This window comes from Myotis myotis, unplaced genomic scaffold (genome assembly GCF_014108235.1).
Source record: "Myotis myotis isolate mMyoMyo1 unplaced genomic scaffold, mMyoMyo1.p scaffold_m19_p_25, whole genome shotgun sequence".
Taxonomy (NCBI): Eukaryota; Metazoa; Chordata; class Mammalia; order Chiroptera; family Vespertilionidae; genus Myotis; species Myotis myotis.
The window spans coordinates 3,706,224-3,730,472 of record NW_023416330.1 but is presented as its reverse complement, the minus strand read 5'-3'; the positions used below and the strand labels follow the sequence as shown (position 1 = coordinate 3,730,472).

The 24,249-nt window shown below is 44.9% G+C and overlaps 1 protein-coding gene across 12 annotated transcripts in view; it reads right to left on the bottom strand.

The window, feature by feature from the left end:
- The window catches only part of PRKAG2 (protein kinase AMP-activated non-catalytic subunit gamma 2), a 226,317-nt gene that overhangs the window by 42,234 nt on the left and 159,834 nt on the right, over nt 1-24,249 (bottom strand). For 6 of the 12 annotated variants that reach the window (XM_036356118.1, XM_036356119.1, XM_036356116.1 and 3 more), the window contains one exon: nt 18,810-18,876. In XM_036356118.1, the coding sequence (XP_036212011.1) occupies nt 18,810-18,876 (67 nt within the window). Of the gene's footprint in view, nt 1-94; nt 147-18,809; nt 18,957-19,165; nt 19,346-24,249 lie in introns of those variants that run through there. The other 6 variants (XM_036356125.1, XM_036356126.1, XM_036356123.1 and 3 more) reach the window with 4 other exon arrangements.

Here is a 24,249-nt window from a genome sequence, read left to right as displayed (position 1 = left end):
GGGGACGGATCAACAGCCCATCACAAATGCTGCCGCCTGGACGGGCACAATATATTCACGCGGAAAAGTCTGGCCGTGTGGACACTGAACCTACCCCTGGATGGGCGGCTGTGGCTGGCCAGCGCACTCATGGTGACGCTGACTTCACCTGTTTGCTGAGCCGCCTTTCCGGTCCTTTCTTCAGTCACTATCGCGGTCACATTCACGGCGAATACTCCGGGGCAGGTACTGCAGGGAACACCATGCTCATGTTACTCGACGGACATAGAACCCTACCATCCGGGTACTGTTATTATTCCCCGCTTCCACACGAAGAAGGTGCGGTGGAAATACTTGCCCGAGGTCTCACAGTTTTTAAGTAGAAGAAACAGGACTCCGACCTGAGTCTGACTCACGCCCTTAACAACAATGGCTCTAACTACGTCTGAGACTTAAAGGGGGGGGCACACCCCAAAGCTAGAGTCAAGGCGAACGTGAGAGCCAAACGGAGGTATAAACAGACACCCGAGGATGTGGACGTGGGTGTTGCTGACAAGTCTTAATGGAATGAGTAAACACTGCATTTCAAGGAAAATACGGTCTATGATCTATAAGATGGCAGTTTCCTGATAGCCACCTGCTGTTAGTTACAAACGACCCAAGTATAACAAAACGCATGAGTCACAACCTTCAGAAACAGCAGTGAGGTTAGGTAAGTGTAAGGACACAGGAAATAGCTCAGAACGAGGCAGAAACAGCCAATTAAACAGGTTTTCAAAAATGACCAAAATTTAACCCAAAGGCTCCCAAATGAGTTTCTTCCCCCAAAAGGTCCGCCCCCCCCCCACCCCTATTACTGGAGGTATGTTACACTCTTTCCTCCTCACATCAGCACAAGTCAACCATAGAAGGGAGACCTAAGACTTTACCCAGATCACATAAGCAGTCGTCACATTTCCGTGCCCTGTTCCCGCCTTTCCGTTGTCCCCTCCCTGGTGTAATAAATACATTCGGTCTTGCCGAAACCGGTTTGGCTCAGTGGATAGAGCGTCGGCCTGCGGACTGAAAGGTCCCAGGTTCGATTCCGGTCAAGGGCATGTACCTGGGTTGCGGGCACATCCCCAGTAGGAGATGTGCAGGAGGCAGCTAATCGATGTTTCTCTCTCATCGATGTTTCTAACTCTCTATCTCTCTCCCTTCCTCTCTGTAAAAAATCAATAAAATATATATTTAAAAAAAAAATACATTCGGTCTTCCTATTTACAGTGGGAGACACACAAGCCATAGTCCTTTCCTCCGTCCCTCCCCCGTGACCCTGCTTTGTGATAAGCACACAGTAACTAGGTGAATGGATGTCCTCTCATTGCCTCAAACAGAAAGGCCTTAATTATTATTACTAGAGGCCTGGTGCACAAATTCGTGCATGGGTGAGGTCTGGATGGCCCATCCCGACCGGGGGCCAATCGGGCTAGGCCAGCCAGGGAGAGGGGATACGGGAGATTGGCGGGCCGGCCTGCCCCCAGTTGGGGTAGGGTGGGGGCCGATCAGGGGCAGGTCTGGCAGGGGGGAAGGGCCATGGGTGGTTGGCTGGCCCCTCCCTCTGGTCGAACTCCTGGTTGAGGGGACAATTTGCATATTAGCCTTTTATTATATAGAATTACTTTTTGTTTATCCTCACCTGAGAATTTTTTCCATTGATGTTTAGAGAGAGTGGAATGGAGGGAGGGGAAGAGAGACAGAGAGAAACATTGATGTGAGAGAAACACGACTAGTTGCCCCCTGCATGGCCCCGACCAAGGCCGGGGGTTGAAACTGCAACCCAGTTACGTGCTCTTGACCGGGAATCAAACCAGACCTTCGGTGTGCAGGTGGATGCTCTACCACTGAGCCACACCAGCCAGGGCAGAAACGCCTTAATTCTTTATAAGAAAGAGCATGAAGCCTTTGAACTGCACTAAGTCTAAGAGGCAAAGGTAAAGTTAAAGCTCACATATGTGTATACACACACACACTCTCCAAATATTTACTAAACATGAAGTCTCACGCATCACAATGTCTTTGAGGCCTGGTAAACACTAAGTTCTCAGTCCCCATCCTCCCGGAGCTTACAATTCAATGGCAAAGGAACGTGGGTAAATGCATTCCTCCTTCACAACCCAGAGCCATTGTGAGGGCTCGTGAGACCACACGTGACGTCCTGTCTGGGACTCTGGAAAGGCTTCTCCAGGCACGTGACACAGGCTGAGATCTGGTGGCGGGAGGAGAGGGAAGAATACTCCAGGGAGAGGGAACAGCCTGTGTGAGGTGCAGATGGCACAGAGGAACACGGCAGTTAGAGGAACTTAAAGACAAGGAGAGCTGGAGGGAAATGCAAGGGGGAGACAGGTACCCAATGAGGCGGGGGTTGGGGGAGCAGGTACATGAGGGAACAGCATGAGAGACGTGGGCTCCAGCAAAGGAAAATCATATGGACACCAGGTGATTAGGTAAATGTTTGTTTGTTTTTTCAAATATATTTTATTGATTTTTTACAGAGAGGAAGGGAGAGGGATAGAGAGTTAGAAACATCGATGAGAGAGAAACATCGATCAGCTGCCTCCTGCACACCCCCTACCGGGGATGTGCCCGCAACCAAGGTACATGCCCTTGACTGAATCGAACCTGGGACCCTTCAGTCCGCAGGCCGATGCTCCATCCAGTGAGCCAAACCAACTAGGGCTGACTAGGTAAATGTTTTTAAAAAATATCTCTAAGGCCAGGCCAGTGTGGCTCAGGTGGTTGGGCATCGTCCCATGCCCTGAAGGGTTGTGGTTCAACTCCTGGTCGGGGCACATACCCAGGTTGCAGGATGGATCCCCTATAGGGGAACATACAGGAGGCAACTGATTAATGTTTCTCTATCACATTGATGTTTCTCTCTTTTTCAAAAAAAAAAAAAAATCCCTAAGTGCAGCACTTGTCGAGGGGCCTGAGCAGATGCTAGGAGAGATCTGGCTACTAACGGTTCAAGAGAAGATGCCGACGCCTGGCCCACTTGAGCGTCACATTTAGGAAGTAAAACTGAGAGGATCTGATTACTTGGGTGGGAGAGTGAGAGAGCCACAGTTAGGCATCATTCTTGTTAACAAAACCAAACCCGGTGGATGTGGTGCCATTTACTTAATCGGGCCGGCTTTTTCAAAGAGGAGGTGGGGGCGGGAGACTAGGACAGACAGGCTGTGACACGCATCAGGCAGAGATACTGAGCAGGTAACTGAATACTCAGCTGAGGCTGGTGAGGTATCGATCTGGGATCCACGGGATAAAAACACTGGGCGACAGGTGTCACAGTAACTAGAGCCGGGAAGGGCATAAGATGGTCTAGGACAGTGGTTCTCAACCTTCCTAATGCCGCGACCCTTTAATACAGTTCCTCAGGTTGTGGTGACCCCCAACCATAAAATTATTTTTGTTGCTACTTCATAACTGTAATGTTGCTACTGTTATGAATCGTAATGTAAATATCTGATATGCAGGATGTACTTTCATTGTTACAAACTGAACACAATTAAAATATGTAATTTATCACAAAAACAATATGTAATTATATATGTGTTTTCCGATGGTCTTAGGCGACCCCTGTGAAAGGGTCGTTGGACCCCAAAGGGGTCGTGACCCAGGGGTTGAGAACCGCTGGTCTAGGATGAGGGGACAGGATGAGAAGGGGCCCAGGACAAGGCCATGAGGAAGTCCCATGTCTAATGCTCAAGAAAGAAGAGCAATTGTGCAGTATGAAATGACTCACTCAGCCTGTCACCAAACCAAAAAAAGGAAAAAAAGGAAGAAGAGTAAAAACCATCAAGAAAATAAACAGCCAGACACTTATGAGGAATGCTGTGTGGGCGGAGGAGCCAGTCATCTCTGTTGACTGGTCCTCGGGGGACTGGTACGTGTCCCCTGGAGTCTGCAAAAAGGAGCCATGGGTGAGCACCCCGGGGAGCCTGGGTGGAGTGTGGAAATGGGCTGAAGCATGAGGAGGTGAGAAAATGGAAAGACGTTTCCAAATAAAAGCTATTTCCTCTGTCATGCTCAGCCTGTGCTTGAAACCTTGCCCTGAAGCAATTTATTTAACCTCTTACTTTCTTGCTTTCCTCCTCTCTGAAAGGGGGGATGCTAAAAACATTTCCCCTTAAGGCTGTTCTGAGGATTAGATGAGATACATGCAAAGGACTCGGAACAGGACCTCACTGTACTTAGCATGTGCCACCTATTACTTTCATCATAAAAAAGGATGTAAAAATCCTCCATTTTTCCCCCAAGTAAACGCCAAATGCTTTGTTGTATCAACAGTTTTCCAGCTTTAAAATTCCCAGGTAAAATGTGACGTCGCAGGGAACCTGGTATAACAACGTTTCAGGGTTTGCCCGCCCCACCAAGGAGGAGGGGACCACCCCAGCCAATAGACAGGTGTCTGACCCATCGGTCTGGACTCCGGGCAGCTGACTAGTGGGGCCACAGAAAGGTGCCCACCAAGGAGCAGACAAAGTCGGTCTTGAGAGGGAAGGGGGTGGAGACCCTTGTCATGGAGATGAACAGTGTGGTCTTAGCGCCTGACCACTGTCCATGTCGTGGGAAGCCCAAAGAAAACCCCACTTTTGGGACCCCCCGAGACCTCCCGCAGTCTCCTTTCCTTTGTGCAACAGCAGGGATCTTGCTGCTTCAGGTAACAAAACGCCCTGGGTCTCCAAGACAACCATCCTCTCACCAAATATAAGCTTCCATCAATGTGAAGCTATGTCCTGACTTCAGAGACAGTAAAAGGTGGACCTAAAAATTGACTAAACATGGTAAGCTTTTACTATGAGGCCAGCTAGAGAAGAAAACATTTACATCCTTATTGCTGGAACTATTACATATGTCCCTCCCTCCCATTAACCCCTTCTAGACCGCCCTGGCCCCCCTGCCCTATTGTCTGTGTCCATGGGTTGTGCCTACCAGGTATATGCATTCAAGTTCTTTGATTGATCACTTCCCCACCATTCACCCTCCCCCGCCTTCCCTCTGAGATTCCCCTGTTCTGTCGTCTATGTCTCTGGGTCTATTTTGTTCATCAGTTTGTTACTTAGATTCCACATATGAGTGCGATCATGTGATACTTGTCTTTCTCTGATGGACTTATTTCACTTAGCATGATACTCTCCAGCTCCCTCCATGCTGTCTCAAAGGGTAAGAGATTCTTCTTTTTTTTTTTACAGCTGCATAGTATTCCATGGTGTAAATGTACCACAGCCTTTTTATCCATTCGTCTACTGATGGGCACTTGGGCTGTTTCCAGATCTTAGCTATTGTAAACTGTGCTGCTATGACCATAGGGGTGCATACATTCTTTCTGATTGGTGTTTCAGGTTTCTTAGGATATGTTCCTAGAAGTGGAATCACTGGGTCAATGGCAGTTCCATATTTAATTTTTTGAGGAAACACCATGCTGTTTTCCATAATGGCTGCACCAGTCTGCATTCTCACCAGCAGTGCACGAGGGTTCCCTTTTCTCCACATTCTCACCAGCACTTGTCATTTGTGGATTTGATGATGGTAGCCATTCTGACAGGTGTGAGGTGATACCTCATTGTCGTTTTAATTTGCATCTCTCTGATGATTAGTGACTTTGAGCATGTTTTCATGTCTCTCCTGGCCATCTGTATGTCCACTTTGAGGAGTGTCTATTTAGGTCCTTTGCCTATTTTTTTAACTGGATTGTTTACCTTCCTATTGTTAAGGTGTATGAGTTCCTTGTATATTTTGGATATTAACCCTTTATCAGATGTATCATTGGCAAATATGTTCTCCCATACAGTGGGCTCCCTTTTCGTTTTGTTGATGGTTTCTTTTGCTGCACAGCTTTTTATTTTGATGTAGTCCCATTTGTTATTTTCTCCTTAGTTTCCTTTGCCCTAGGAGATGTATCCGTAAACATATTGTTATGAGAAATGTCTGAGATTTTGCTGTCTATGGTTTCTTCTAGGATTTTAATGGTTTCATGACTTACATTTAAGTTTTCTTTCCATTTTGAGTTTATTTTTGTGTATGGTGTAAGTTGGTGGTCTAGTTTCATTTTCTTGCATGTATCTGTCCAATTTTCCCAACACCATTTATTGGAGAGACTGTTTTGTCTCCACTGTATGTTCTTGCCTCTTCTGTCAAATGTTAATAGAACATAATTGTGTGGGTCGATTTCTGGGGTCTCTGTTCTGTTCCATTAATCTATATGCCTGTTCTTGTGCAAGTACCTGGCTGTTTTGATTATGACGGGTTTGTAATATAATTTGATATCTGGTATTGTGATTCCTCCAACTTCATTCTTCTTTCTCAAGATTGCTGCAGCTATTTGGGGCCTATTTTGGTTCCATATAAATTTTTGGAGTATTTGTTCTAGATCTGTGAAATATTCTGTTGGTATCTTAATGGTGATTGCATTGAATCTGTAGATTGCCTTGGGTAGTATGGACATTTTAATGATGTTAATTCCACCAATCCATGAACATGGTATATTCTTCCACTTGTTTATATCTTCCTCTATCTCTCTTTCCAACATCCTGTAATTTTCCAAGTACAAGACTTTTACCTCTTTGGTTGAGTGTATTCCTAAGAATCTTAATTTTTCTGTTGCAATGGTAAATGGGATTGTTACATTGCTCTGAGACTTCATTATTGGTGTTTAAGCCATTGATTTTTGGATGTTGATTTTGTATCCTGCTACAATGCCAAACTCATTTATTAAATCTAGTAGTTTTATGGTGGAATCTTTAGGGTTTTCTATGTACAATATCATGTCATCTACGAATAATGAGAGTTTTACTTCCTCCTTTTCAATTTGGATGCCTTTTATGTTTTCTTTTTGTCTGTGGCTAGGACTTCTAGTATTCTGCTGAATAAGAGTGGTGATAGGTGACATCCCTGCCTTGTTCCTGTTCTTAGGGGAAATGGTTTTAGTTTTTGCACACTGAGTAAGATGTTTGCTGTAGGTTTGTCATATATGGCCTTTATTATGTTGAGATTTGATGCTCCTATTCCCACTTCGCTGAGAGATTTTATAAAAAAATGGGTGTTGGATTTTGTAGAATGCTTTTCTATGTCTATTGATAGGAACATGTGATTTTTGTCTTTCAATTTATGTGATGTATCACGTTTGTTGATTTGCGAATATTATACCAGTCTTGCATCCCTGGAATAAATCCCACCTGGTCATGGTGTGTGATCTTTTTAATATATTGCTGGATCCAATTTGCTAATATTTTGTTGAGCATCTATGTTCATCAGGGATATTGGCCTGTAATTCTCTTTCTTTGTAGTGTCTTTATCTGGTTTTGGAATTAGGATAATGCTGGTCTCATAAAAAGAGCTTGGAAGTATTCCTTCCTTTTGGATTTTTTGAAATAGTTTGAGGAGTATAGGTGTTAGTTCTTTGAATATTTGGTAAAACTCTCCTGGGAAGACATCCGGACCAGGGCTTTTGATTGCTGGGAGCTTCTATTTCCTCAGTTGTTATTGGCCTATTCAGGTTTTCTGATTCTTCCTGATTCAGTTTTGGAAGATTATATATATATATTTAATTTGTCCATTTCATCCACACTTTCCAGCTTATTATATACAGTTGTTCATCGTTCTTAGAATCCTTTGTATTTCTGTGGTGTCAGTTGCTACTTCTCCACTTTTATTTCTGATTTTATTTGCGTCCTTTCTGTCTTTGGATGAGTCCGGCTAATGGTTCATCAATCTTATTTATCTTTTCAAAGAACCAGCTCTTGGTTTCATTGATTTTTGTATTGATTTTTTTTGTCTCTATGTCATTTATTTCTGCTCTAATCTTTATTATTTCCTTCCTTATACTTACTCTGTACTTTTCTCGTTGTTCTCTTTCTAGTTCTTTAATTCGTAGGGTTAAATAGTTTATTATTAACTTTTCTTGTTTTTTGAGGTAGGCCTATAGTGCTATGAACTTCCTTCTCAGGACTGCTTTTGCTATGTCCGAGATTTTGGGTTGTTGTATGTCCATTTGTTTCCAGGACAGTTTTTATTTCTCTCTTGGTCTCATTAATAACCCATTTATTGTTTTTTTTTTTTTTTATTGCTTAAAGTATTACAAAGGGTACCACACATGTGTCCATTTTATCCCCCCGCCCCAGACAGTCCCCTAGCCTCCCCAATCCCCCCATGTCTTATGTCCACTGGTTATGCTTCTATGCATGCATACAAGTCCTTTAGTTGATCTCTTACCCCCCTACCTCCTGCCCCGCAACCCTCCCCGGCCTTCCTGCTGCAGTTTGACAATCTGTTTTAGGGAGCTCTGCCTCTGTATCTATTATTGTTCAAAAGTTTATAATGGTCTCTATTATCCATGAATGAGTGAGATCATGTGGTATTTTTCCTTCATTGACTGGCTTATTTCACTTAGCATAATGCTCTCCAGTTCCATCCATGACGTTGCAAATGGTAAGAGTTCCTTCCTTTTTAGAGCAGCATAGTATTCCATCGTGTAGATGTACCACAGTTTTCTAATCCATTCATCTACTGATGGGCACTTAGGCTGTTTCCAGATCTTAGCTATGGTGAATTGTGCTGCTATGAACATAGGGGTGCATATATCCTTTCTGATTGGTGTTTCTGGTTTCTTGGGATATATTCCTAGAAGTGGGATCACAGGGTCAAATGGGAGTTCCATTTTCAGTTTTTTAAGGAAACTCCATACTGTCTTCCATAGTGGCTGCACCAGTCTGCATTCCCACCAGCAGTGCACAAGTGTTCCTTTTTCTCCACATCCTCTCCAGCACTTGTCGTTTGTTGATTTGTTGATGATAGCCAGTCTGACAGGTGTGAGATGGTACCTCATTGTTGTTTTGATTTGCATCTCTCGGATGATTAGTGACTTTGAGCATGTTTTCATATGTCTCTTGGCTTTCTGAATGTCCTCTTTTGAAAGGTGTCTATTTAGGTCCTTTGCCCATTTTTTGATTGGATTGTTTATCTTCCTTTTGTTAAGTTGTATGAGTTCCCTATAAATTTTGGAGATTAGGCCCTTATCGGATATGACATTGGCAAATATGTTTTCCCACACAGTGGGTTTTCTCGTTGTTTTGTTGATGGTTTCTTTTGCTGTGCAGAAGCTTTTTATTTTGATGTAGTCCCATTTGTTCATTTTCTCTTTAGTTTCAAGTGCCCTAGGAGCTGTAACAGTGAAGAAATTGCTTCGGCATATGTCTGAGATTTTGTTGCCTTTGGATTCTTCTAGAATTTTTATAGTTTCCTGTCGTACATTTAAGTCCTTTATCCATTTTGAGTTTATTTTTGTGTATGGTGTAAGTTGGTGGTCTAGTTTCATTTTCTTGCATATATCTGTCCAATTTTCCCAGCACCATTTATTGAAGAGACTATCTTGGCTCCATTGTATGTTCTTGCCTCCTTTGTCAAATATTAATTGAGCATATTGGTTCGGGCCGATTTCTGGGCTCTCTATTCTATTCCATTGATCTATATGCCTATTCTTGTGCCAGTACCAGGCAGTTTTGAGAACAGTGGCTTTGTAATACATCTTGATATCTGGTATTGAGATCCCACCTACTTTGGTCTTTTTCAGGATTGCTGCAGCTATTCGAGGTCTTTTTTATTCCAGATGAATTTTTGGAGAGTTCGTTCTAGATCTCTGAAGTATGCCGTTGGTATTTTAATGGGAAGTGCGTTGAATTTATAGATTGCTTTGGGTAGTATGGACATTTTAATGATGTTGATTCTACCAATCCATGAACACGGTATGTTCTTCCATCTGTTTATGTCTTCCTCTATATCTTTTTTCAACGTCCTGTAGTTTTCTGAGTAGAGGTCTTTTACCTCTTTAGTTAAGTTTATTCCTAGGTAGCTTAATTTTTTTGGTGCGATGGTAAACGGGATTGTTTTTATAATCTCTCTTTCTGAAAGTTCACTATTGGTGTATAGAAATGCCTCGGATTTCTTGGGGTTAATTTTGTATCCTGCTACATTGCCAAATTCATGTATTAAGTCCAGTAGCTTTTTGATGGAGTCTCTAGGGTTTTGTATGTATAATATCATGTCGTCTGCAAATAAGGACAGTTTTACTTCCTCTTTTCCAATTTGGATGCCTTTTATTTCTTCTTCTTGCCGAATTGCAATGGCTAACACTTCCAGTACTATGTTGAACAGGAGTGGTGAGAGGGGGCATCCCTGTCTTGTTCCTGTTCTTAGGGGAAATGGTGTTAGTTTTTGTCCATTGAGTATGATGTTGGCTGTGGGCCTGTCATATATGGCTTTTATTATGTTGAGGTATGATCCTTCTACTCCCACCTTGCTGAGAGCTTTTATCAAAAATGGGTGTTGAATTTTGTCAAATGCTTTTTCTGCATCAATCGATATGACCATGTGGTTTTTTTCTTTCAATTTGTTTATGTGATGTATCACGTTTATTGATTTGCGGATATTGTACCATCCTTGCATCCCTGGGATAAATCCTACTTGGTCATGGTGTATGATCTTTCTGATGTACTGCTGGATCCGATTTGCTAAGATTTTGTTGAGGATTTTGGCATCTATGTTCATGAGGGATATTGGCCTGTAATTCTCTTTCATTGTGTTGTCTTTACCTGGTTTTGGTATTAGGGTGATGCTGGCTTCATAGAATGAGCTTGGAAGTGTTCCTTCCTCTTGAATTTTTTGTAGTAGTCTGAGGAGGATAGGTTTTAGTTCTTCCTTGAATGTTTGGTAAAACAATAACCCATTTATTGTTTAATAACATGCTATTTATCCTCCATGTGTTTGAATGTTTTGGGTGTTTTTATTGTAGTTGATTTCTAATTCCATTCCATTGTGATCTGAGATGTTTGATATGATTTCAACCTTCTTGAACGTGTAGAGACTTGTTTTGTGTCCTAACATGTGGTCTATCTTTGTGAATGACTCATGTGCACTTGAGAAGAATGTATATTCTGCGGCTTTGGGATGAAATAATCTATAAATGTCAATTAAATCAATCTGATGCAGTGTGCCATCTAGAGTCACTGTTTCCTTATTAATATTTTGTCTGGAAGATCTATCCAGTGAAGTCAGTGGGGTGTTAGAGTCCCCTACTATATATAACTGTATTGTTGATCTCTCCCTTAAAGTCCTCTAAAAGTTTTTTAAATATATTTAGGTGCTCCGATATTGGGTGCATATATGTTTACCAAGATTATATCCTCGTTTTGGATCGATCCCTTTAGTATTATGTAGTGACCTTTGTTGTCTCTTATGATGGCCTTCATGAGGAAGTCTATTTTGTCAGATATGAGCATTGCTACCCCAGCGTTGTTTTTTCCATTTGCATGGAAAATTTTTTTCATCCTTTCATCTTCATCTGGTTAGTCTTTTGTCCTGAGGTGGGTCTCTTGTAGACAACATATATTTGGGTCATGTTTTGGTATCCATTCAGCTACCCTATGTCTTTTGATTGGAGCACTTAATCCATTTACATTTAGGTTATTATTGATAGGTACTTATTTATTGCCATTTTAATTTTGTATGCCTATGTTTTTCTCTCTACTTCTTCTCATTATAGCAGTAGTCCCTTTAGCATTTCTTGCAGCACTGGCTTGGTGGTGATAAACTCCTTTAGCCACCATTTTTTTTTGGGGGGGGGGAGGGGGGGTCTGGGAAGCTCTTTGACTATTTTAAATGATAGCCTTGCAGAATATATGTTTCATGTGGTTCTACAGCTTCCTTAAGCTGTTGTCCTGTTTTGTTTTTTAACATATTTTATTGATTTTTTTTTTACAGAGAGGAAGGGAGAGGGATAGAGAGTTAGAAACATCAATGCGAGAGAAACATCAATCAGCTGCCCCCTGCACACTCCCTACTGGGTATGTGCCCACAACCAAGGTACATGCCCTTGACCGAAATCGAACCTGGGACCCTTCGGTCCACAGGCCGATGCTCTATCCACTGAGCCAAACCGGTTAGGGCTGTCATCCTGTTTTTTAATTGTTTTTATTTCTTTTTGGTTCTCTGTGTGATTTTTCTACCGTCTTCTAATTCACTAATCCAATTCTTGGCTTCCCCTAATCTGCTGTGTATTCCGCCCACTATGTTCTTTATTATGTCATTCTTAATAGTTACTATATCTTTTCTCATACTATTGAGCATCTTTGCCATCATTATTCTGAACTCTATGTGAGATAAATTTCTTATGTCCATTTCATTTAGCTCTTCATGTGGAGAATTCTCTGTTCTTTCATTTGGGTGTTTTTTTGTCTCTCCATTTTGGCTGCCTGTTTGGGTTTGTGATTATGTTTTAGATAGATCTACTATGTCTCCCAATCTCTAGGGCAGGGCAGTGTCAAATGCTCTTTCTCACTAATTATATCAAGTAAAGGCTCAAAGTCTCCAGAGACCCACCTCTGCCACTAACTGGATTCAGTCTTGAGTAGCCTCAGGCAATTGTCCCATCTACAGGCTGGGCAGGCAGGGCGAGAGGTTTTCCAACAGGGTGGGTAATTGCTTCTGCCTGGAGGCTAACTGTTATTCTCAGTCTCTTAATGGGCCTCAGAAACTCCACACAGTGGGGCAAGGTGTTTTCCAATAGGGTGGGTCAACTGTCTTCCCCCTCCAGGTAAAAACCACCTGGATAGCAAAGGCCTGCCTGAGAAAGGTGTCCTCCGCAGCGTGAGGGAGTGACTCAGCACAGGAAACTGGTATGTCTGCCTTCTGAGCTCTAGAGCCCCAACCCTGGCTTCTGCTCACACAGCTCCAGTCCACTTTGCCCTCCCTCTGCTGGAGCCCAAGGTGAGTGGCTGCACACAAAATTTTGTGCGCTAGCCCTTTAAGAGGGTGCCTGCATTTCTCTCCATCTCTCCCTGGCAGACAGCAACCCTGCTGCTTTTCACAGCCAGGTGTTATGTGGACACCTTTCTCAGTTCTGGTGCTCTGGGGGCCCAGCTGGGGGTTAGGCCCAGATTTCTCAGTGACAACCCTCCATAGCTGAGAGAGCTCTCCGGAACTTCAGCTCCAGTCTCTGGGAACCCGGCCAGCCCTTCCGCACCTCCGCCCTCCCTACCAGCCTCTGTGGTCTCCCTTTCCCGTCCTGGGTTATCAGGGTTCTCCAGCTAGTCTTCAGTTTATTATTCACGATGGTTTTTCATTTTTGTATTTTAGTTGTAATTTCAGTTTGATCCTGGGTGCGTGTCTGTGTAGCATACACTTACTCTGCCACCATTTTTAATCTCTTCAAGAAGAAAACATTTAATCATAAGTATTTCAAGCCTGAGTTGTGGTTTGATCCCGTCTGGGAATATTGAAGGCAACCGATTGATGTTTCTCTCTCATATTGATGTCTCTGTGTCTCTGTCTCTCTGTCTCTCTCCCCCTTCCTCTCTAAGCATGTCCTCAGGTGAGGATTACAATTTAAAAAAAATATTTAATAAAATTATAACTATTTTTATAATTGAGAAAATAAGCCTCTTGTCTAACGGGAGAATGGAAACGCAGAAGGAAGGGCAGCACTTGGATGACAGGTGAGAGAGCTGTTTAATGTAGTACCAGGTCACACAGTCAAGGGGCAACCAGCTGGGCCAGCACCACAAACCTGACACTTGATGTCTCTGCCACCAGAGGTCAGTACCTGCCACACTGTCGTCAGTAACCATCCAAGTGCACTCGGGAGCTTCCCTGAGCAGCTGCTGGCAAGCTCAGTGACAGGGAGCCCTTCCACAGGTCACCACAAACACGCAGACGCAATTCCCCTAGAGCAAATCGGGCAGTGCTTTCCAACCTTCCTGTCATTATCCATCTCCCCTCTTTTTATAGTTTCCCCCTAATTCCACAAAACTAACACCACAAATATATATCTATATCTATATCTATTTATCTATATATATCTATATCTATATCTATCTATCTATATATATATAGATAGATATAGATATAGATATAGATATAGATATAGATATCTATCTATCTATCTATCTCCTATCTGTCCATGGACTGTGGCCCTGTGCATGGCCACAAACCACTCTGACTGACTAGGCTGACTAATCTTGCAATAAATCTGAATTTGGACACATGTTCTGAAAAGGTTACGCTTTGGAAGATGCCTTGCAGGTGAAGAAGGGACAGCCAGGACAGAACGGGTCGCCTGGGAGGAAGGAAGCAGGTGGGTGGGGGCAGGGGAGAGGCTGCCGGCAGGACAGGTGGGCGAAACGACCACAGCACATCAGGGAAAACCCGCATTACCGAAGAGTCTGTGACAGCTGACACTATAAGAGGGCAGCCAGGAGACAGCACGGAGGAGATTCTTCAAGTGCCAGAATGACAGAGCATTAATCACGAAGAAGCTGCTGAAGACTCACCTACTTCAAAGAGCATTCATGGGTCGTGTTTCCGCACTTAAAAGTGCTTGCGCTTGCTCCGGCCACTAAGTAAGCTCAAGACAGTTAATCCTGATGAATACACAGATATGACTGACAGAGCAATAAAAACACTGAATAGCAAACACAACTCTGGGCTAGACACTGTTCTTGTCACTTTGCATATCCGAATCCAACGTCCTCAGAAAGCAACTACGGCCATACCCCTCATCCACAGGCTTGCCTTCTGTGGTTTCAGTTACCCACGGTCAACCCCGGCCCCAAAATATTAAATAGAAAATTCCTGAACTAAATAGTTCATTTCAAACTGCATGCCATTCTGAGTAGCATGATTCCGCTCCGTTCTGCCCACGAAGTGACTCCTCCCCTTGTCCAGTGCCTCCCCACTGTGGCTGCTCCTGCCCGTGAGTCACTTAGCCATCTCCATTATCAGACCAGCTGTTGTGGCTTCGCAGTGCGTGTGCTCAAGTCACTCTATTTTACCTAACAACTAGAGGCCCGATGCATGAAAGTCGTGCAAGAGTAGGCCTTCGCAGCCGCAGCAGCTGCCTTGATCCCTCCCTCGCAGCTGCAGGCGGTGGTCTGGATCCCTCCCTCGCAGCCACGTAGCCTGCCTGGTTCCCGCAGCTGCAGCCCTGGCTTCGTCCGGAAGGACGTCGGTCTAATTAGCACATTACGCTTCTATTATTATAGATTACCCCAAAGCGTAGTGAAGCGGGCAATTTGTATATGCCAAAGAGAAGCCATAAAGTGCTTCCTTTAAGTGAAAAAGTACGTACATATAGGCAAAAACATAGCATATATGGGGGTTAGGACTATCCATAGTTTTGGGCATCCACCGGGGGTCTTGGAACCTACCCCCTGTGGATAATGAGGGACTAAGGTATAAACTTTCACTGTCTGTATTCATTGAGATACCAAGACACTGCTGAGCCCCTACTATACGCCAGCCACATCAGACACTGGGAAGAGAGATGAATTAGAGACGTAGAGAAGGGATTTGGGGCACAGCTTCAAAGAGACAGTGAGCTTTGGGTTGAGCCAATGAGGCAGTGGCAAGATTGGCAGGGTGGAGAAGGGAGCAGAGAAGAGCTTACCCTCAAAAGATGTAACACTGAAGGCACAGAGACACGAGGGACGCACCAAGACCGTGAGGGACACACAGAGCAGACTACACCTGTGGGCCAAATCCAGCCCTTTTTTGTAAAGTTTTATGGAACACAGCCCTGCCCACTGGACTGATTTGATTTCCGGCTGCCTCCTGCCTTGCTGTGGGGCACAGGCAAGCTGAGTAGTCATGACAGAGCCGGAGGCCAGCTAGCTGGCTCTTTACAGAAGTTTGGGGATGCCTGTTCTAGAGCCTTGTTATTCGGAGGTGCGGGGGTGGGGTCGGGGAGGAGGGGTTCTGTGAAGCAGCAGCACCTGGGGGGTTTGGCAAAGATGCAGACACTCAGGTCCCATCGCAGACCCACAGAACTAGAATCTGCCTCCTAAAAAGATCTCTGGCAAAACATTAAAAAAAAAATGTTTTTATTGATTTCAGAGACAGGAAGGGAGAAGGGGATAGAGAAATATCAATGATGAGAACCACTGATTGGCTGCCTCCTTGCATGCCCCCTACTGGGGATGGAGCCTGCAACCTAGGCACGTGCCCTGAATGGGAATCGAACCGTGACCTCCTGGTTCGTGGGCTGATGCTCACACCAGCCAGGCTCTGGCGATTCTTATGCTCAGAAAGCTCTCCTGTCACTGGCGTGTGGCCGGGAGGAGGTGGTGAGGCTGCAGATGCAGAAAGGCATGCACTTCTCCTATAAACAGTCAGACAAGCGCGGTAAAGGTTTCCCCACAAAGGAGTGGTGCCATCAGTCCACGCTCCAGGAAGGTCCCTGGGTCACAGTGTGACGGTCAGAGGAGTTGACGTCTGAAAGCAGGTGGGCAGCGGGTGTCAGAGCCCAGGCAAAGACCCACACTGTGCAGGGGACACTGCCAGGCAGCTCCTTTTCTTCCCAGCAGCAAATGGCATTCTAAGAGATTACTCCAGTTTCACTAGTGCCTCCGATTTGCTTCTAGCAAATACAGCACCAGTTATAATTCACGAGGAAACAAAAAAATACTTAGTAACAAAATATTAGTACTCATGTGTTTCTGTGTACACAAAATGTATCTCCATCTAAGTAATGCTTCCGGACCGTAATACATAAATTATGAGATTAACTGGATGAGAAGGAAGCTTAAAGATTAAATGAGAATCAACTTGACAGCTATCTCTTATGTAGACTGCTAACACATCAGTTCCCAGGATATTTAGAGGTGTAATGTCTTGTTAGGACTCCCCCTTCCCCCCCAATAAATGCACAATTCTGCTTGATATTCAGTTTTTCCACATTTTGGATGAGTAAGCAATCTAAAGTAAAAAACAAAATACAAAGAAAACCAAAGCAGCATTTTAGACAAAACGCCAACACCACTCCTCCTAGCTCGGCTAACAGCTTCTGAGTGATTGCTTAACATTCTTCCTCCTTAAAAATCTAGAAAAGTTTGACAGGGTTATTTGTGGGATTCAGTATGCTTTAGCATAATGAGAGCAATATAGATAAAAATAGATTAGTGAAAATGGGAAATTCCTTTTCTTAGATGCTTAGGTTTCATAGTTTACATGCATTCCATTGACAGAAACAATGCAAAAGAAATAAGGCTTGTATATCTGCTCTGAGAAAAGAAGCATAATTAAATCAATATATCTCAAGTAAGAAAAGAACCCATCAAATTCATGTTGAGAAGAATCTCTATGTTAAGATTCATTGACAAAGCCTTAGGAAAGTCCACAAATTCAGTATAATGGTTAATGGTATTTAAGAGATAATAGTTAATAACATTTCCTCTGGGTTTACACTGCATTAAATATCATCACATGGACTATTTCATTTAATCCTCAAAATACCCTGATATTAGCTCCATCTTATAAATGGGCAAAGTAAGGCACAGAGAGGTTAAGTTACTTGTCCAAAGTCACACAGCTAAATAAGAAGTGGAGCTAAGATTTGAAAGTGGGCCTGTGTGTTTGAACATAACTGTGGTACCTCTCTAACTGCATCTGCTGTCCACTCTCCTCTTGTCCCCAGGTGAATCTGCAAGAAGTTTAAATGCAGGGGTCTCTCATTGTTACTAATATCAGAGACAAAGAAAACCCGTAGGATTTAGGCATTCGAAGTCTTAATGGAAAAGGGGACACACCATATTGCCCTGTGGACAGTGGCCAAAATTTGACCTGTGATATAATAAAACCAAGGAAAAATGAGGTGGATTCCTCAGCAAGATAAAATGCAAATTAAGTCCCAGTAAAAGTCTGAAATCAAGTAAGCGCTTGTTAATAAGTATGGATGCAGGCTTTCAAGGATAATTACTGTGAATGCATTATTTTCTAGCTAAGATGCTCGTGAAATGCTATGGAGAATCTAAAACATAAAATACCCGTGGGCACTGGCCTAATGCTACCAGGTTAACATTCCCAGCTGGTTGTTCCTGTATGTCATTTAAGTAAGTGCCCGACTGTCAATGACAGAAGAACTGAAGCAAGGCTGGCACCGGGCACAGCACCCACATGGCACATTCTTTGTCCCAGGAGCTTCATTCTATCAAGACTCTTGGGAGAAAGAGAAGTCACTGAATAAATAATGCAAGTCCGCAAGGCAGTGTGCAGGTCTTTCCAATTTTTCAAACTGTCAAGCATCTTATACAAAGTTCTTTTTCCACTTTAAGCTCATCATCTTCCATTTAAAATACTAATTTTGCCCAAAATCAAGCCCTGTATTTCCCTTCAAATTTGAACAGTTAAAAAAAAAAAAAAAGACCCAGGTTTTAAACATTAATTTGGCCAAAGGACAAACTCATTCCCTTCACATTTTAACAGCTGCAAAATAAGATCCAGGGAAGCAAGACAAAAACAGGGCAGGGGGAAAAGCCAAGTGAGAGACGAGGCGACAGCAATGATGGAGTGACAGTCACCTGAACTCCCATTCACTCGGCCGCTTCAGGGTTTCCCACCGAACTTTCCCCATTTACAAGGCGACACGCCTGGCGGCGGTCTTCTCACAAACACAAATGAGGGGGCAGTTTGCGTTCTCTACAGGGTGGACCCTGAGCACAACTCGGGGATACCCAGCGCGGACGCGGCGCGACGAGCAATGACTACTGCATGACACCTGGCTCCCACGCGGGTTCAGGCTGCTGAGGACAAAAGGAGCGACCATCCTCGGACCCTCGGCTTCGCCTGCGGAGGCACCGCGAGCCGCTGCGGACGCTCCGCTGGCCCCGCGCCTCGGATGCCGGCGGCCGGGCGGCCGGGCGGCCGGGCCGGGCGCGCGGCGGGGCGCGCGGCCTCCGGGCGTGGGGACCCGGCGGCCGGCCCCGGGCGCAGGGGCGGAGCGCGGTGCAGCGTGGGGCACTCACCTTCTTCTTCCAACTCGAATTTCTCCAGCATGCCGGCTTCCACGGGTCCCGGGGCCGCCAGCGCCGCCTGAGGAGGGAGGACAGGGGTCAGCACGCGCTCGGCGGGCTCGTCCCCGCGCGGGGCGGGGGCGCGGGGCCGGGAGCGCAGCGCGGGGGGCGGGGAGGGGCTGGGCTCCGCGGCCCCGCCGGGCGCCGCGGCCTCGCTGGGCGCCGCCGCCGGGAGGAGGGGCCTCCGCGCGGCCGGAACGGAACGGAACGCGGCCCGGCCCCCGCCCAACCCCCGCCCGGCCCCCGGCCGCCCCGCCCCGGCCGCGCCTTCCCGCGCCCCCGCCCCGAGTGGGCCGCTCCGCCCTCACCCCGCCGGCGGCTTTGGTACGGACCGGCGGGGGAGACGCGTGGGAAGGGGACCCCGGGGCGCGGGCGGGCGGCCCCCCTCTCCGGCCTGGTTCCCCGTCTCCGCCGGGCCGTGAGCGGCCATTAGCGGGGAAGGCCCGCGTTCTCATCGCCGCCTCGCCTTCCCACCGCTCAGCTCCCCGCACCCACGGCCGGCGCGTCCCCGCGGGTCTAACCTGCGCAGGTGTGGTCGGGGCAGCCGGGGGTGGGGCGCGAGGGGCGCGCCGAGGGGTGGGGGTGGGGCGCGGGGGTGGGGCACAGGGGCGGGGCGGGGGCCAGCGGAGATGACACCGTGGGCCAGGTTGATTACATTTCTGTTTTAAATTTTAGGTTTAACTGCCCCTCCCATATTAAAAAGAATTGTTTCTCGGGTTTTGCCTACTGCGCTTGCATTTCGTGGCTGTCACTCTCCCAGCCACGGAAGTCTTATCTCGCTTCCTCTCTTCACCCACGATCGATTCCCTTCTTTGGGCGAGCCGCTGCCAGGAGCGCACCAAATCTAAACCGGCCCTGGCCACCCTGTCGCCCTGGATCTGGTATCTGAGACTCTCCTGTTGCCAACTCAGGTTGGCAGGCAGCATGGCTGGCAGCGCAGAGCTGCGCGGGAGAGCAGCGCGGCCCGGGAGGTACAGGCACCGCAGTTGGTGTGACAGCAGTGTCTGCACCATCTCCAGGGGGCCCACGGCTCACTCCCAAGGCCAGGGCCCTGATAACGAGCCTCGCTCTCCAGCGCTGGTTAGAGCCCAAAAGGGGCCCCAACCTCTGGAAAGGAGCTTGGTTCTATCAGGCCTGCAAGCCTCGCCTGGAGGAGAGGTACTGACGCCTCCTTGGCGCTTTCTTTTTGCTCTGTCATCCCAGCTGGGCCAACCCCCAAGTCTTAAGCTTCTTAAAAGGAGGGAGGTGGGAGGTAGGGGAGGAAAAAAAGACAAATTACACTTTGTAAGAGGATTGGGGGTAAACACCTACAGCCATGTCATGGGTAAAGACACAGCAGAGGACTGAATGTGTTCCCCCAAGAGCAGGAACAAAGCAAGGATGTCTGCTTCCACACTGTCCTGACTCTACACAGGACTGGAAGTTCCGGCTGCTGCAATTCGGCAAGAAAACTCACCGAAAGGCATACACGTTACAAAGAAAGACACAAAACCATCCGCGTTTGCAGAAGACCTGGTTGTCTGCCTAGAAAATCCCAAGGAGTCTAAACACGAATGAACACACAAACAAAAACCTCCCAAACTAGAACCAGTGAGTTCAGCAAGGTCATAGATACAAGATCAACAGGCAAAAATCACTCTCATTTCCATACACTAACAGTGAACATGTAGAAACATATTAAAAACAATACTATTTATTATCACTGCCAAAGAAATTAAATACTTAGGTATACACTTAAGAAAATGTACAAGATCTGTATGCTAAAAATTATAAAATGTGGATGAAATAGAAGGAAACCTAAATAAATGAAGAGGCATCCCATATTTATGTACTGGAAGACCCAACATAGTAAGGATGTCAGTTCTCCCCCAAACTGACATAGAGGTTTAATGCAATTCCTGTTAAGACATCGGTAAGTTTTTTTGAAGACAAGCTTAGTTTAAAATTGATAAGGAAGCCCAGCCAGGGTGGCTCAGTGGTTGAGCGCTGACCTATGAACCAGGAAGTCATGGTTCAATTCCTGGTCAGGGCACAAGCCCAGGTTGGGGCTGTTGCGAGCTTGACCCCCTGGGTGGGGAGCATGCAGGAGGCAGCGGATCATTCTCTCTCTCTCATCATTGATGTTTTTATCTCTCTCTCCCTCTCCGTCTCTGAAATCAATAAAAATATATTAAAACATAAGGAAAGGCACAGGCTCTAGAATAGCTAAAGCAACCTTGAAAAAGAAGAATGAAGTGGGAGGAATCATTCTACTCCATATTAAAAGCTTACTCCAGAGCTACAGTAATTAAGACTGTGTATTGCATATGATTTCACTTATATGACGAATCTAAAGAAAATAACTGAACAAACAAAACAAACAGACTCAGATACAGAAGAACAGACTGATGGTTGCCAGAGGGCATGGGGGTTGGGGGACTGGGTAAAAAAGGTGAAGGGATTAAGAAGTGCAGATTGGTAGTTACAAAATAGTCATGGGGCTGTAAAGGGCAGCATAGGGAAGATAGCCAATAATACCGTAATAACTATGCATGGTGCCAGGTGGGTCCTGGAAATATCAGGGGACTATTTGTAAAGGCTGTGATTATCTAACCATAACTTGAAATGAATACAGAATAGTATTGAATGTCAACTATAATTGAAAGATAACATTTAAAAAGAGACTGTAGTATTGGTGGCAGAGGGACAGACATGTAATCAATAGAAACAGGATCTGACCCACATAAATGTGTCAAACTGGTGTTAGATGAAGGTGCAAAAGCAGTGGTGCTCGAGCAACTGGACCTGAAAATGGAGAGGCAAAAATTAAACCTCTTTGTAAGCCTCACACACCACACAAATGAGCTCAAGTCAGATCACAGTCTTAAAAATAAAATGTAAACCATGAAACTTACAGAAACAAAGCGGACAACCTCTTTAGGACCTATTGCGGGGAAAGCGGGAGACCTGATCTCTAAAGCATGAGCCACAGCCCGAGCCGGTTTGGCTCAGTGGATAGAGTGTCGGCCTGCGGGCTGAAGGGTCCCAGGTTCGATTCCGGTCAAGGGCACGTACCTGGGTTGTAGGCTCAGTCAGGGCACGTGTGGAAGGCAACCAACTGATGTGTCTCACAGCAATGTTTCTGTGTGTGTCTTGCTCTCCCTTTCACTCTCTCCAAAAATCCATGGAAAAGTACCCTCGAAAAGTATCCTCCGGTGAGGATTAACAATAAAAAACCATGATCCACAAAAGGAAAAATTAATAAACTGGACCTCCTTAACATTAAAATGTTTGCTCTATGACAGACACTGTTAAGAGGATGAAAAGGTAAGTTACAGAGTAAAAAAAAAAAAAAAACACCACAAAAAAACTTGCAAACCACACAGTAAATTACTAGTATCTGGAATCTGTAAAGAACTCTCAAAAAGAAAATCCAGTGAGAACATGGGCAAAAATATATGAAGAAACATTTCAGTGATGGCAAATAAGCATCTGTAAAGATGCTCAACATCACTAGCCAGTAGGGAAATGCAAATTAAAATCACACTTAAGTGATCACTGTACACCCATGAGAATGGCCAAAATAAAAATAGCAAATGCTGGTGAGGATGCAGAAAAACGATCACTCCTCCCTTGCTGAGGGGATGCAAAGTCGTACCACCAGCCTGGAAAGCACTCTGACAGTTTCTTATAGAACTAAACGTGTAACTGCCACAAGACACAACAATGCATTCCTGGGCATTTATCCCAGATAAATGAAAAGTATGTTTACTTGAAAACCTTGTATATGAATGTTCACAGCAGCTTCATTTGTAATAGCTCAACCTGGAAATAACAGATGTCATTCAACGGGTGAACGATGAACCAAACCACAGCCATGCTCCACTTAACAATGGGGATATGTTCCGAGAAATGTGTTGTTAGGCGATTTCGTCGTTGTGCGAACATCATAATATGCACTTACACCAACCTAGATGGTCTACACCAGTGATGGCGAAGCTTTTGAGCTCGGCGTGTCAGCATTTTGAAAAACCCTAACTTAACTCTGGTGCCGTGTCACATATAGAAATTTTTTGATATTTGCAACCATAGTAAAACAAAGACTTATATTTTTGATATTTATTTTATATATTTAAATGCCATTTAACAAAGAAAAATCAACCAAAAAAATGAGTTCACGCGTCACCTCTGACACGCGTGTCATAGGTTCGCCATCACTGGTCTACACATACCTAGGCTGTATGGTACAGCCTGTTGCTCCTGGGCTCTCAGCCTGTACAATAGGTTACTGGACTGAATACTGTAAGCACTTGTGTATCTAAACATAGAAAAGGTACAGTAAAAATATGGTATAAAGATAAAAAATGGTACAACTGTTTAGGACACTTACCATGACTGGAGCTTCCATTTGTATATTTCTGGAAGCTGTTCTGGGTGTCAGGGAGTGAGTGGCGAGTGACTGAAGGCCTAGGCCCTAGGACATTACATTACTGCGCGCTACTATAGAATTTATAAACACTGTTCCCTTAGGCTAAATTACATTTATAAAATAATATTTTATCTTTCTTCAATAATAAATGAACCTTAGTTTACTGTAAGTTTTTTAAAATATATTTTATTGATTTTCCACAGAGAGGAAGGGAGAGGGATAGAGAGTTAGAAACATTGATGAGAGAGAAACATTGATCAGCTGCCTCCTGCACACGCCCCACTGGGAATGTGCCCGAAACCATGGTACATGCCCTCGACCGGAATCGAACCTGGGACCTTTCAGTCCGCAGGCCAATGCTCTATCCACTGAGCCAAATCAGTCAGGACTGTAAGTTTTTACTTAATAAAAATTTTTAAGACGTTTTGACCTTGTAATAACACTTAGCTTAGAACACAAACATAGTGTACAGCTTTACAAAAATATTCTTTGTTTATATTCTTACTCTATGTTTTTTTTCCATTTAAATTTTTTTTTAACTTTTTAAACTTCTTTGTTGTTTAATTTTTTAAAAAGTATGGTGGTGCACAGTGGTAGTGTCAATCATTTAAATTTTGAAAAGTCTATTTTAATTTCTTGCAGTAATTTTAGAATAATTTTAAAAAGAAATCCCTCTTCGTCTATTCAGAGTGCCATCAATTTCACCTGTAGTTGTGATGAGTTGGTTCTGGGGACAGAAATGGGCAGCTGTGGGCGTGTGTATTTTGGGAAGCTGGCAACTCTGCAAAAGTGGTCCTCAGACTAAAAAGTCCCGTTCTGCCCTAGCCGGCTTGGCTCTGTGGGTAGACCGTTGGCCTGCGGACTGAAAGGTCCTGGGTTCGATTCTGGTCAAGGGCATATGCCCGGGTTGCGGGCTCTATTCCCAGTGTGGGGTGTGCAGGAGGCAGCCAATCAATGATTCTTTCTCATCTCTCCCTTCATCTC